The sequence below is a fragment of the Choloepus didactylus genome, chromosome 21 (genome assembly GCF_015220235.1).
Source record: "Choloepus didactylus isolate mChoDid1 chromosome 21, mChoDid1.pri, whole genome shotgun sequence".
Lineage (NCBI taxonomy): Eukaryota > Metazoa > Chordata > Mammalia > Pilosa > Megalonychidae > Choloepus > Choloepus didactylus.
In genome coordinates, this window is record NC_051327.1 from 6,655,655 (window position 1) to 6,669,044 (window position 13,390).

The 13,390-nt window shown below is 38.8% G+C and overlaps 1 protein-coding gene across 1 annotated transcript in view; it reads left to right on the forward strand.

The window, feature by feature from the left end:
- The first annotated feature begins 10,633 nt into the window (after positions 1 to 10,633).
- LOC119518063 (chaperone protein HtpG-like) overlaps positions 10,634 to 13,390 on the forward strand; it is a 33,244-nt gene continuing 30,487 nt past the window's right edge. Inside the window, 3 exon segments of the mRNA XM_037815148.1 lie at positions 10,634 to 10,640; positions 11,760 to 11,895; positions 11,897 to 12,234. Coding sequence (XP_037671076.1) covers positions 10,634 to 10,640; positions 11,760 to 11,895; positions 11,897 to 12,234 — 481 coding nt within the window.

Genomic DNA, 13,390 nt, shown 5'->3' on the forward strand with positions numbered 1-13,390 from the left:
ACCTGCACCTGTATCTATAAGCCCAGTAAAGCTATGCCCATGAATTGTAAGAGTACACATAGGGCGCGGCTCCTGCAGAGCCTCTGTGAGAAAAATTCCTGCCTTTCCTGTGCTACCAAAATTTCCATTTTCCCAGTGTTTAGAGGAGGAACCAACAGGTACATAAGGTAATAATAAGAGTTGAGCAATTTTTTCACCTTTATGGGCAGTCCATGGAATAGAAGAAGACATGACCACCTGAATTTCCCCAGTATACTTAGAGTCAATGACTCCAGTGTGTACACGAACACCCTTAAGATTGAGAGAACTGCATCCAAGCGAAAGACCCACCGTCCCTTTAGGTAAGGGGCCATAATAGCCGGTGGGGACCTTAACAGGATTATTGGGGAGAAGACATACCTCAGCATTGGCAGCGAGGTCTACTGCTGCGCTCCCTTTCTGTGAGGGGCTGGGAGCTCGCCCCGATTGCCATTTCCCGAAAGGGAGGTGCCATTCTTATGAAAAGCAGATCGGCACTGGTTAGCCCAGTGTCGACCTTTTTGGCATTTTGGGCACATACCAGGCTGCTTTTGTGGAGATTTATTTTTAAAGTGACCGCATTCTTTTCTGGTATGACCCACTTTTCCACAGGAAAAGCATTTTCCTGGGAAACGAGAGCCAAATCTCAAATTAGCCATGGCTTGAGCCATCATTTCTGCTTTATAACCTTCAGTCCCAATATCTTGGCATAAACGAATAGAGCCAGTAATAGCTTTACCTTTAAATGGGGCAATGGCTCGTTGACAATCTTGATTAGCATTTTCATATGCTAGCAGCTGCAAAATAGTATTGGCAGCCTCTGAATTAGTAATCTGCCAGTGTATTGCCTCTTGGAGCCAAGCAATGAAATCTGGATATGATTCTTTTGGCCCTTGTAAAACCTTTTGAAAGGATTGTGCAGCTTTACCCTTAGCTTCAATTTTGTTCCAAGCTTGCAAACAACAATGGCGAATTTGCTCGATTGCCTGATCATTATAAACAGACTGATTTTCAACAGTGGAATAAGCTCCTTGGCCAGTAATTGATCATTTGCTGTGAAGTGGGTTCCTTTGTCCAAAGCAATGCTGTGTGGAATACCATGGTGGTGGGTAAGGCATTCTGTAAGTCCACAGATGGTAGTTTTGGCAGAAGCATGTCATGCAGGGAAGGCAGGCCCATATCTGGAGAATGTGTCTATTCCAGTAAGAACAAATCACTGCCCCTTCCATGATGGAAGTGGTCCAATGTAATCTACCTGCCACCAGGTAGCAGACTGATCACCTCAGGGAATGGTGCCATATCAGGGACTGAGTGTGGGTCTTTGCTGCTGGCAGATTGGACACTCAGCAGTGGCTGTGGCCAGGTCAGCCTTGGTGAGTGGAAGTCCATGTTGCTGAGCCCATACATAACCTCCATCCCTACCACCATGACCACTTTGTTCATGAGCCCATTGGGCAGTGACAGGAGTTATTGGGGAAAGAGGCTGATTGGTATCAACTAAATGGGTCATTTTATCCACTTGGTTATTAAAATCTTCTGCTGAAGTCACCCTCTTGTGAGCATTCACATGGGACACAAATATCTTCATGTTGTTTGCCCACTCAGAAAGGTCTATCCACATACCCCTTCCCCAGACTTCTTTGTCACCAATCTTCCAATCATGTTCCTTCCAAGTCCCTGACCATCCAGCCAAACCATTAGCAACAGCCCAGGAATCAGTATACAGACACACCTCTGGCCAGTTCTCCTTCCAAGCAAAGTGAACAAGGTGCACTGCTCAAAGTTCTACCGACTGGGTGGATTTCCCCTCACCACTGTCCTTCAGGGACATCCCAGAAAGGGGCTGCAATGCTGCAGCTGTCCACTTTCGGATGGTGCCTGCATATCGTGCAGAACCATCTGTAAACCAGGCCCGAGTCTTCTCTTCCTCAGTCAACTGACTGTAAGGAACTCTCCAAGATGCCATAGCTATGGGCTGGGAAAGAGAAGGTAAGGTGGAAGGAGTGGGGGCCATGGGCATTTGGGCCACTTTCTCATGTAACTTACTTGTACCTTCAGGACCTGCTTGAGCTCTATCTTGTATATACCATTTCCATTTTATGATGGAGTGCTGCTGTGCACGCCCAACTTTATGGCTTGGTGGGTCAGACAACACCCAGCTCATGATAGGTAACTCAGGTCTCATGGTAACTTGGTGGCCCATGGTTAAGCGTTCTGTCTCTACTAAGGCCCAGTAGCAGGCCAACAGCTGTTTCTCAAATGGAGAGTAGTTATCTGCAGAGGATGGTAAAGCTTTACTCCAAAATCCTAAGGGCCTGCATTGTGATTCTCCTATAGGAGCCTGCCAAAGGCTCCAAGCAGCATCTCTATTTGCCACTGATGCTTCCAGCACCATTGGGTCAGCTGGATCATATGGTCCAAGCGGCAGAGCAGCTTGCACAGCAGCCTGGACCTGTCACAGAGCCTCATCTTGTTCCAGTCCCCATTCAAAACTGGAAGCTTTTCTAGTCACTCGGAAAATGGGCCAGAGTAGCACACCTAAATGAGGAATATGTTGTCTCCAAACCCCAAAGAGGCCAACTAAGCATTGTGCCTCTTTTTTGGTTGTAGGAGGGGCCATATGCAACAGCTTATCCTTCACCTTAGAAGGAATATTTCGACAGGCCCCACACCACTGGACACCTAGAAATTTTACTAAGGTGGAAGGCCGCTGTATTTTTGTTGGATTTATCTCCCATCCTCTGCCACGCAAATGCCTTACCATCAAATCTAGAGTAGTTGCTACTTCTTGCTCACTAGGTCCAATCAACATGATATCATCAATATAATGAACCAGTGTGATGTCTTGTGGGAGGGAGAAATGATCAAGATCCCTGTGGACAATATTATGACATAGGGCTGGAGAGTTGATATAACCCTGAGGTAGCACAGTGAATGTAAACTGCTGGCCTTGCCAGCTGAATGCAAACTGTTCCTGGTGGTCCTTACTGACAGCAATTGAGAAAAAAGCATTTGCCAGATCAATAGCTGCATACCAGGTACCAGGGGATGTGTTGATTTGCTCAAGCAATGATACCACATCTGGAACAGCAGCTGTAATTGGAGTCACTACCTGGTTAAGCTTACAATAATCCACAGTCATCCTCCAAGACCTGTCTGTTTTCTGCACAGGCCAAATAGGAGAGTTGAATGGAGATGTGGTGGGAACCACCACCCCTGTGTCCTTCAAGTCCTTAAGAGTGGCATTAATCTCTGCAATCCCTCTGGGAATCTGATATTGCTTCTGGTTCAATATTTTGCTAAGCAGGGGCAGTTCTAATGGCTTCCACTTGGCCTTTCCCACCATAATAGTCCTCACTCCAGGAGTCAGGGAACCAATGTGAGGATTCTGCCAGTTGCTGAGTATGTCTATTCCAATTATGCATTCCAGCACTGGGGAAATAACCACAGAATGGGTCCAGGGACCCACTGGACCCACTGTGAGATGGACCTGAACTAAAACTCCATCAATCACCTGACCTCCATAAGCTCCAACTCTGACCGGTGGACCAGAGTGACATTTTGGGTCTCCGGGAATTAATGTCACTTCTGAACCAGTGTCTAATAATCCATGAAATATCTGATCATTTCCTTTTCCCCAATGCACAGTCACCCTGGTAAAAGGCTGTAGGTCCCCCTGGGGAAGGCTGGAAGATTAACAGTATAAATTTTTGGCACTGTAACAGGGTCTTTTCCCAAGGGTACCCAGCCTTCCCTTCATTCAAGGGGCTCTGGATCTGTAAACTTGTCTCAAGTCTGGGAATTGATTAAGGGGCCATGACTCTGTTTTTGTAATTCAAGGGAGAATTTTGTTTACGTGACCTAGAATTCTTCTGCCTATATAGTTCAAACAAGAATTTAGTCGATTGCTCATCTATTTTACTACTTGGTACTCCATGATCCACTAGCCAATGCCATAAGTCTCTGAGAGTCATATTATTTTGATTGCTGCTTTGAGCCTGTTTTCCATTATGGTAGCCATGCCCACCTTGTCTGTGGTGATTAACTGCAGCCACTTGGCTTCTACCGACTCGGGACCCAATTATCCCCATTGTGTTTAAGGATTCCAGCTCAGTGACAGCAGTTCCTACAGTAATATCTGACCTACAGAGAAGGGCGACTACAGAGCTCTTCAGGGATAATGGAGCTATTCTCACAAATTTATTCCTTACAGTCCTGGTAAAAGGTGTGTCCTCTGGACATTCCAGAGCTGTGTGAGCAGGTCTTCCATGATAAATCCACTCTAACATTCCAATCTCTCTAAGCCTTTGAATCCCCTCCTCCACATTGTACCAGGGCAGTTCTGGCATTTCAACTTCTGGTAATGCCGGCCACCTTTTGATCCATGTTTCAGCCAGCCACCCAAACAAACTGTTAACACCCTTTCTAACCCCTCAAGCTATAACATTGAATGCAGAATCTCTGCTTAGTGGGCCCATATCAGTAAATTCAGCCTGATCCAACCTTATATTCCTTCCACCATTATCCCACACTCTTAATATCCATTCCTACACATATTCCCCTGATTTCTGTCTGTATAAATTGGAAAATTCATACAGTTCCTTTGGAGTACAGCGGACCTCTTCATGGGTCACACTTTGTATCTCATCCTTTGTGGTTTGTTGGGACTTGAGCCTAGTTATGTGTCTTGAAGCAAAAGCTGGTGGTGGGGGTGGGTCATGAAAAGAGTTAGAATTATACCTCAAGCCATTCACCTCAGGACATTCTGTTACATTTTCATCTCTTAAAACAGGATTAATCTCTCCAGACAAAGGAGTGAGGGCTGCTTCCTCAGGGGAGGTGATTACAGGATTAGCAGGCACTGAAGGGTTAATCTCCTTAGGTGGGGGTTGGATGGCAGGCTCCTTAGGGCAGAGTGGAGGTGGGGAAACTGTTTCCTCAGGACAGCCTTCTACAGGTAAATCTAACAATGACCCAGCAGAATCCAGGGTTCCAATGTCCTCACTGCCATTATTATCAAACCATATGTCCCCATCCCAAGTTTCTAGATCCCATTCTTTTCCAATCAATGCCTTTACTTTAACAGCAGACACCCTGAGAGGTTGAGATTTTAGTTTACATTGTAAATCTGTTACTTGCACAATGAGAGACTGCATCTGGTTTTCAGAAACTTCCAGTCTGCGGGCACAGGAAATAAGACTTTCTTTCAGGGCACACATGGAAACCTTTACATCTGTCACATGGGATTTAAGTTTTGAATTTGAAGCCTTTAGCTCATCCCTTTCTCTTACAACTTTATCCAAAGTATCTAAGAGCAGCCAGCCAACATCATTATACCTCTTAATACTGCAAAACTCTGTGAAGGTGTTGAAAACACTGTCACCCAGAGCCTTGCTTTGTACTAGAGTACGATTAGGAGAATCAAATGGTGCTATTTTGCATATTTCCTTTGCCAACTCATGCCATGGACTGTCATTGCCCTCTTGATTGTTGGAAATAGAGTCATCAGTGCCTCTGAATCTAATCAAAGTAGAAAACAAATTGTAAAAGCCCATTTTAAGATTCTGTTTCTCAAGAACCACTCCTGGTACCAAGCTGTATTAGTTAGGGTTCTCTAGGGAAACAGAATCAATGAGAGGTATCTCTGATTATCAAATTGTAAAAGTGACTCACACAACTGTGGGTATGCATGAGTCCAAATTCTGTAGAGCCATCAACAAACTGTCAACTCCAAAGAAGATGTCCCATGAACTCCTCAGGAAACGAACCAGCAACTTTGATGAACTCCTCAGGAAATGCTTCACTGGGCAGCCAAAGAAGAAGTGAAGGTCCTCTGTCTGTCTTGCTTATAAGTCTTCAACTGATTAATTGGATTAAATCCAGCCAATTGCATTATCTCATTGTGGAAGGCATGCTCTTTGGTGAGTCATCAGTCACAACTGCAGTCAATTGACTGATGATTTAATAAACCAGTCTGTTAGTTTATTAACCAGCCTCAAACATCCTCACAGCAATTGTTAAGCCAGTGTTTGCTTGACCAGACAGCTGGGTCACCTGGCCAAGTTGACACATGAACCTAACCATCACACCACATTTTCCCCCAGGCCCTCAGAGGGCTTTGCAAATACTTTATATTTTCCACCCTAATTACTCTAGGATATATCAGGGTTTCATGCTAATCTGTACAAAGCAACAAGATCTCACCCCCTATCTAGGGCCAATGTAATTATGGTGTTTGAATAAACAGATCATACAAGTTAAATTATATAGCATGCTACAGAATGTATAAATGTTGCACCAAATAAACATCTCTTCCTTTGGTCTCACACAGAACTTAAGGTTTTAAAACACAGTCAATATCATCCTTTTTTCCCTTTAGTCTAGTTTACCTTAGTTCCAATCAAGTCAATTTCATTCATATCTCTAATTGAAGTCTGATCTCTTTTTCAGCTTTTTTAACATTTGCTGTGTGGGGTAATGCTAACATTCATAGCTACTAACTCTGGCTGTGAATCTTAGGTGTCACACAGATACCTGAAGTTCCAGGGACCCAACAGATTTTATACAAACAGCTCAGCATCTCAGAATTTAGAGATAACCATTACAATTCATGAATAGGTGTGGCTTTTGTAAGAACTTACAATCTAGGAACCTTTGCCTTAAGCATCCCCCTGATAACCTGTGCTCTCAGCTTCAATTCTCAGAGTTTACACATTATAGTTCATATTAATGAGGTTTTATCATGTTTGCCTTTTTGATTCTAGCTTATTTGTTGCAACATACTGCCCTCAAAGTCCATTCACATAATTGCATACCTCACAACTTCATTTCTTCTTGCTGCCACTCAGTATTCCATTGTATGTGTACACCACAGTTCACCATTCTGTTTATTGGTCACTTCCATCCATTGCAAATCATGAGTATGGCTGCCATAAAAACCAGTGTGCAATGTTCACTCATATCCCTGCTCTCAGATCTTCCAAATATACATCTAATAATGAGGCTGAAGGACTGTATGGCAACCCCATAGTTAGCTTCCTGTGGAAACAAATATACAGGGTAACTCTAGGAAAACAGGTATAGCATAAAGTGTATCCATTACCTGTCTGTAGATGTGTGGAGCAGGAGGATAAAAGATATTGGTTTTTGTATTACACTCAAGGTGCAGTGTGCACCCTCCACTATCTTTGTTGTTCCTCAAAAAAGAAAAAAAAAACACAAAACTTCAGATAAACATTTCTAAACTAACTTTTCATTAGAAATAAGGATATTGAGACTCGCTAAGGTAGATAGTTTGACCAATTTCATGTGGGTTTTGTGATGGTCAGACAGTGCCTATTTTTAATGTAGTTTAGTCTTCCATTATTGATTATCTGGATTATATTAAGCATTATTTAAACTTTCTCAAGATTGTTTCCATGTTGGTGAGAATTAATAGAAAAATATTCATGAACATATCATCTGTTAATTTAAGCTGGTCATTTATTATTTACATTTCTATCACTATAATAATGGTTATGATATTGCATTCTTTTAAGCCTGTAGCTGCCAGATTATAGCATGTTGCCTACTACCATAGGCATTTAATAACGTTATTGAATTGTTGTTAATTACTTTTTTCCAGAACTGAGGTGAGCCTCCGAAGTTAAAATATTTAAGGAGGCTCTCATTCTCTGAGACATTCTTGCACTTGCACTGTCTTGAAAGAAAGAGCCTCCTTGAATTTTTCACCCCAGGTGTTTCTTGCCACACCACCAGTCCAATCCTGTTGGTTTGCACCTGGTCCAATAAATAGAGGGTCAGTAAAGTACCATGTCATAGTTAAAGAGCACTAGCCTCTCCAGATGGAATGGAATTGAGTTACGGCTCTGCCACCTACTAGCTGTGTGATACCATGCAAATTATATCATGCAGTTACTCTCCCTGTACCACAGTTTGTTTAACTATGAAAAGGGCTAGGAATTTTCAACTTTCCAGTTTTTATGTGATTTATGTCATTTAATATAAGTAAAATCACTTAAGTTGTGATATTTGTAAAAGGTTATATAGGTGCTAGATATTATTAATAATGAAAGCTAAATTTTATTTATTCTTCTGAATTTTATTCAGTGTTCGGCATGAAGCATAATCCCTCTTTTGTTTATTTTCCTGCATATTGCAGAATTACTATGGGAAAGAAGTGAGATATTAAAGCAATGATCAAAATTCTAACTCTCTCAAACTACTCAAATCTGAAGTTGTAAATTGTCCATGAATACTCTGCCTATAATATTTTCTGTACTTGGAGAATTTAGCAGCTCTATTTATGACTCTTTATTCAACACTTGTATTGCAAATTGGCTAATTCCTTTCCTGTGTCCCTCTACTCTCCACCCTTGCTGACATTAAATTACCTGAGATGAAAGGGTTGTAACTAATTTTCTACTTGGAATCAATATAGATATTTAAAAAAATGATTGTGAACCTAACATGTGACTCAATATTTGTTTATGAACTGAAATAAAGAAGTCAACACTATTAAGATGAAATCATCACTCTTAAATGAGAGAGAAGAATTAAGACACAAGAAAACAAAAGAGCCAAACATTTGTTTATCAGGTTTATGAGGGGTAGCACTTAATACAAATAATTTCACTCTCATTAATTGAATAAAATGACTTCCAGTGCTAAATCAAATATGATTCTAATGTACAAAATCAAATTTTTGTGATGAAATTATCAGTTTGTAACACAAATATATAAGACTTGTGCATGTTTTTACAAGCAGGGACAGGGTAGAAGGAGTAAAACTATGTATATTACTCTTTTTTCTTATAAATGTTTAGGTTCTTTTAAATCAAGATTAATAAAACATGGTGTTTTCATTTTTATTTCAAACTTAAGCATCTGCATGTTTGCTGGAAAACTACAAATGATTAATGGAATTGTAACAATATTCTCATTCAGTTAGATATTAGTCACTGTCAATACCTCTACTCCACCTAAACCTCAGCTATGTGGCATATTTGACATAAGTTAGCAATTTCAACACTAATGTTAATATGAAAAACAGTATTGAAATTAAAAAATTACTATTTTAAGCCTTTAACTTTGCATAATATTTACTTTTGGTAAAATAAATATTCCTTCCATTCTCCAAATGTTGTAAATTTATGTAATGGATTACTTTCCTCTAAATGTCCTATTAAAATATCAAGGCAAAATATATAAACACTACATATATATATATTACAAAGTCTTAGTTCATAATGAAGTTTTCCATAATATTAATTACTATATTTACAAAAATTTTGAATTATTCAAAATTTCAGTTTTTCATATTGAGCAGATATAATATTTAATATCATAATTTAATTTTAAATTATATTTAATAGAATAAAAAACATACAGACCCTGTTTTAATGAAAGAACACATTTGTGACTGCATGTAAATATTAATATTTAATTTAAAAATATGAAAAGTTGGATATCCACATAAAATAGTACATTTTTACCTTTCTTATTTTGAAAAATATTGATTCTTTCTCAGTGAAAATGCCTTAAATACTTAAATTACTTTTGCTGAAATCAGTTTTATATATTCAACCAAATATATTCAACCTTCCTTTAAAATATTCTGTTCTCTCTAATCATGAGTTGTTCTTTAAATAAAAAGTAGTCATCCCTATCCCATGGGATCTCTTCTGCCTGACACATTTAAATTTCTGATTAAAACCATCTTACTGGCACCCTAAAATTTATTTATTTATTTTTTCCAGATAGGACTCACTCTACCCAGATATGCTTTCTCTTGAGCCTCTTCATGGAATAGAGTTCTCAGTTACATTTTATTTTTTAGACATGAATATGGTGCTGTGCAATATCTCTTGAGACCATCAAAAATGGACACAAATCTAATTCTTATGTTATCTGTAACAAATGCTTTGTTTGGACCCTCTGATCCAATTAAAACTGAGCTCCCATCTCATTTCCCTAAACATGTTTTTGTTTTTTGTTTTTATTCTTTCCTCTAAAATAGCTGTCCATTCTGTCAGGAGCCAGACTTTGTAACCATTCTAACAAATATCCTAATAACAAAGAGCATATTACCTGTAAAATGCATGATCAATTATTGCTTTCCTCATGGAAACATGGAAAATCTGTGAGTTAGCTGTTGTAGTAAATCTAGCTTAAAATTAATTTTGGATCAAATATTACTATTAACAGGCAGGTAATTCTTTTTCTGGAAGTGTTTTGTGATCCTCCTGTTTTCATCACTCTTGGAACTCATCTTTAAGGTTGAATGCTATCAGCTAAACTTAAGATATGATAGAATAAGTCCACCTAAGAAAATAAGAAAGGTGCTAGGAAAATAGTCTATCTCTTCTAAGTTTCTAGTCTTGGAAAGACAATTCTTTCCATCACTGAGTTTGTTTAAGAATATTGGCTTGAAGCCAAATAACTCCTATCAAAATTAGGATGTTACTTCCTATTATTTAGTAAATAATAGTGATTTCTAAAAATTTATGGTTACAAATAGAAAATATTGCCTAGAGAGGGAACCCTATAGAATTGTGACACAGAGAACAATTAGGAAAGTTAGTTGCAAAGCATCAGGAGCAGTGATCCTGTTAGTATGGAAGGTCAGTGAATATTAGGTGGTGAGAGAGGCCTCATGTGGAACCAGATGTGTCAGAGGACAGCAAAGGAGTGAGAAGATAGCCAGACCTGAGCTACTGTAGGTGCACATCCAAGAAGTAGCTAAACTGAAAAGGAGTTCCACTGACACATAATTAGCACACTGCACTATTGTGCAATAACAGAGGCATTTGTTGATGCCAGGGAATACAATGTTTAGAAGAAGACACAATTTCAAAAGAGAAGTCATTGTGTAATATAGATAGTACACCAAATCAGGGAAACATGGTCTTTGAAGTAAATTCTATTGGGACAACTGGGTATCCTTTGAGGAAAATGATACTTTTCAATTAGGACTTCATAGTATAGCAGGAAACACTCCAACTGGCATGCAGGTTTATATATTTAGAAAACAAACAAAAAAATTTGAACCAGATTTTCTAACTATACTCAAAATTTAACGTGTAGGACACAAAAATAGAAAAAAAATGCTATGTAAAAATAAATAATTCTGCATGGTAAAACAAACAATTGCCAAAAGTAAAGTCAAAAGAGAATTTATAAATTTAGGAAAGTAAATAGAAATCATGTCTACTATGACCAGCTAATTGTCCTTATGAATAAAATGTTCTTAAATATGAACAAGAGAGCTTTCATTATGCATGTCTCACACTTTTTCCCAGAAGGGTGATGACTACTGTTTTCACATGTTTTAGATCCTCCTAGATCCCACTCTATATGTCTTCTCTATTGGCTTCTTCCAATTTTTTCCTTTCATTATAATAAAACTATAATCATAAATGAAGTCCAAGATCCAAGCAGACACACAGACCAAACATGTGAATTAATAGCTCACAGAAAAGAGAGTGAAATTATCACTTAAATATATAGAAAGATACTTAACTTCATTGGTAAAAGGAATTGAATTTTAAAATTCAATGAAAATTTCTTATGCCATCTCTTAGGAAAACATATAACACCACAGTGGTTTGGGAGGGTTCTGTGCTAGGTTCAGGTGACTTCTGTAATAGGCCTTGCATGCTGGTCAGGCTGCCTCCATATTGTGCATGCATAGGATGTCAACTGCTTCTGTGTCCTAGTGCTTCTGCACTGTGGTCCCTTAGCCAAATTGCCTGAGGAAACACAGACCCAAGACCAACTGACAGAGGAGGTAGAAGTTGAGTCATTTGCCTTTCATGGAGAAATCACCCAGTTGATGTCATTGATCATTGATACTTTCTACTTGAACAAAGAGATCTTTGAGGGAGCCTCTTTCAAATACATCAGATGCTCTTGACAGAATCAGATATGAAAACTTGACAGATTCTGGTAAGCTAGACTCTGGGAAAGAGCTAATTATTAAGCTCATTTCAAACAAAAAACATCAAACCCTCCCTATTGTGGATACCAGGTTTGGATTGACAAGGGCAACTTGATTAATTACCCTGTTACTAGCAACCAAGTCCCAGGCCAAGACATTCATGGAAGCTTTGCAGGCTGGTGCAGACATCTCTGTGATTGGCCAGTTTGGTGTTGGTTTTTATTCTGCATATTTGGTTGCTGAGATAGTAACCAAGATCACCAAACATAATAATGATGAGCAGAATGCCTGGGTGTCTTCAGAAGGAAGGTCATTCACAGAACTGACACTGGTGAAACTACAGGTCATGCAACAAATTTTATTTTTCATGTTTAGAAGACCAAATTGAGTACCTGGGGGCAGGGGGAGCAGGGAAAAGAAAAAAGGAAGTTATGAAGATACATTCTCAATTTACTGGGTATCCAATTATTCCTTTTCTGGAAAAAGAATGTGACAAAGAAGTGAGTGATCATGAAGCTAAATAAAAGGAAAATAAAGAAGATAAAGAGGAGGAAGAAAAAAGAATAAAATGAGTCTATGACAAAAAGAAATAAAAGATATTTGTTCTGATGAAGACATAGAAGAAAAGAAGTATGGTGGCATGAAGAAGAGGAAGATCAAGTAAAAGTATATTGATCAAGAAGAAATGAATAAAAAAAACTTCTCAGAACTAGAAATCCTGATGATATGACTAATGGTGAATATGGAGAATTATATAAGTACTTGACCAATTACTGCCAAGACCATTTGGCAATGGAGCATTTTCAGTTGAAAGACAGTTGGTATTTGGGCCCCTTATCTTTCCCAAGATGTGCTCCCTTTTCAAAAATTGACCAACTTCAAAACAGAAAAAAAGATCAACATTAAGTTTTTTGTATGAGAGAATTCATCACAGATAATTGAGAGGAACTAATCCTTAAATAAGTGCATTCAACTAGAGGTGTAGTGGACTCAGATGATCTCCCTATGAATATTTTGCTTGAAATCTTGCAACAAAGCAAAATTTTGTAAGTTATAATAAATAATTTAGTAAAAGAGAGCCTAGAGCTCCTCACTGAACTGCAAAAATAAAGAAAACTACAGAAAGTTTTTTGAGCAGTTCTCTAAAAATATTAAGTGAGAATACATGAAGACTCTCAATTTCCTAAAATCTCTCAGAGCTGTTAACATATTGCAAGTCTGCTTCTGGTAATGAGATGGTTTCTCAGGAACTACTTCACCAAGATGAAGGGACAACAAATAACATATTTATTACATTACTGGTAAAAACAAGAACCAGGTTTTAAACTTAGCATTTGTGGAGCATCCTTGTAACCTTGACTTAAAGTGATCTATATGATTGAGACTAACAATAAATTCTGTGTCAAACAGCTCAAGGGATTTGAGGGGAAGATT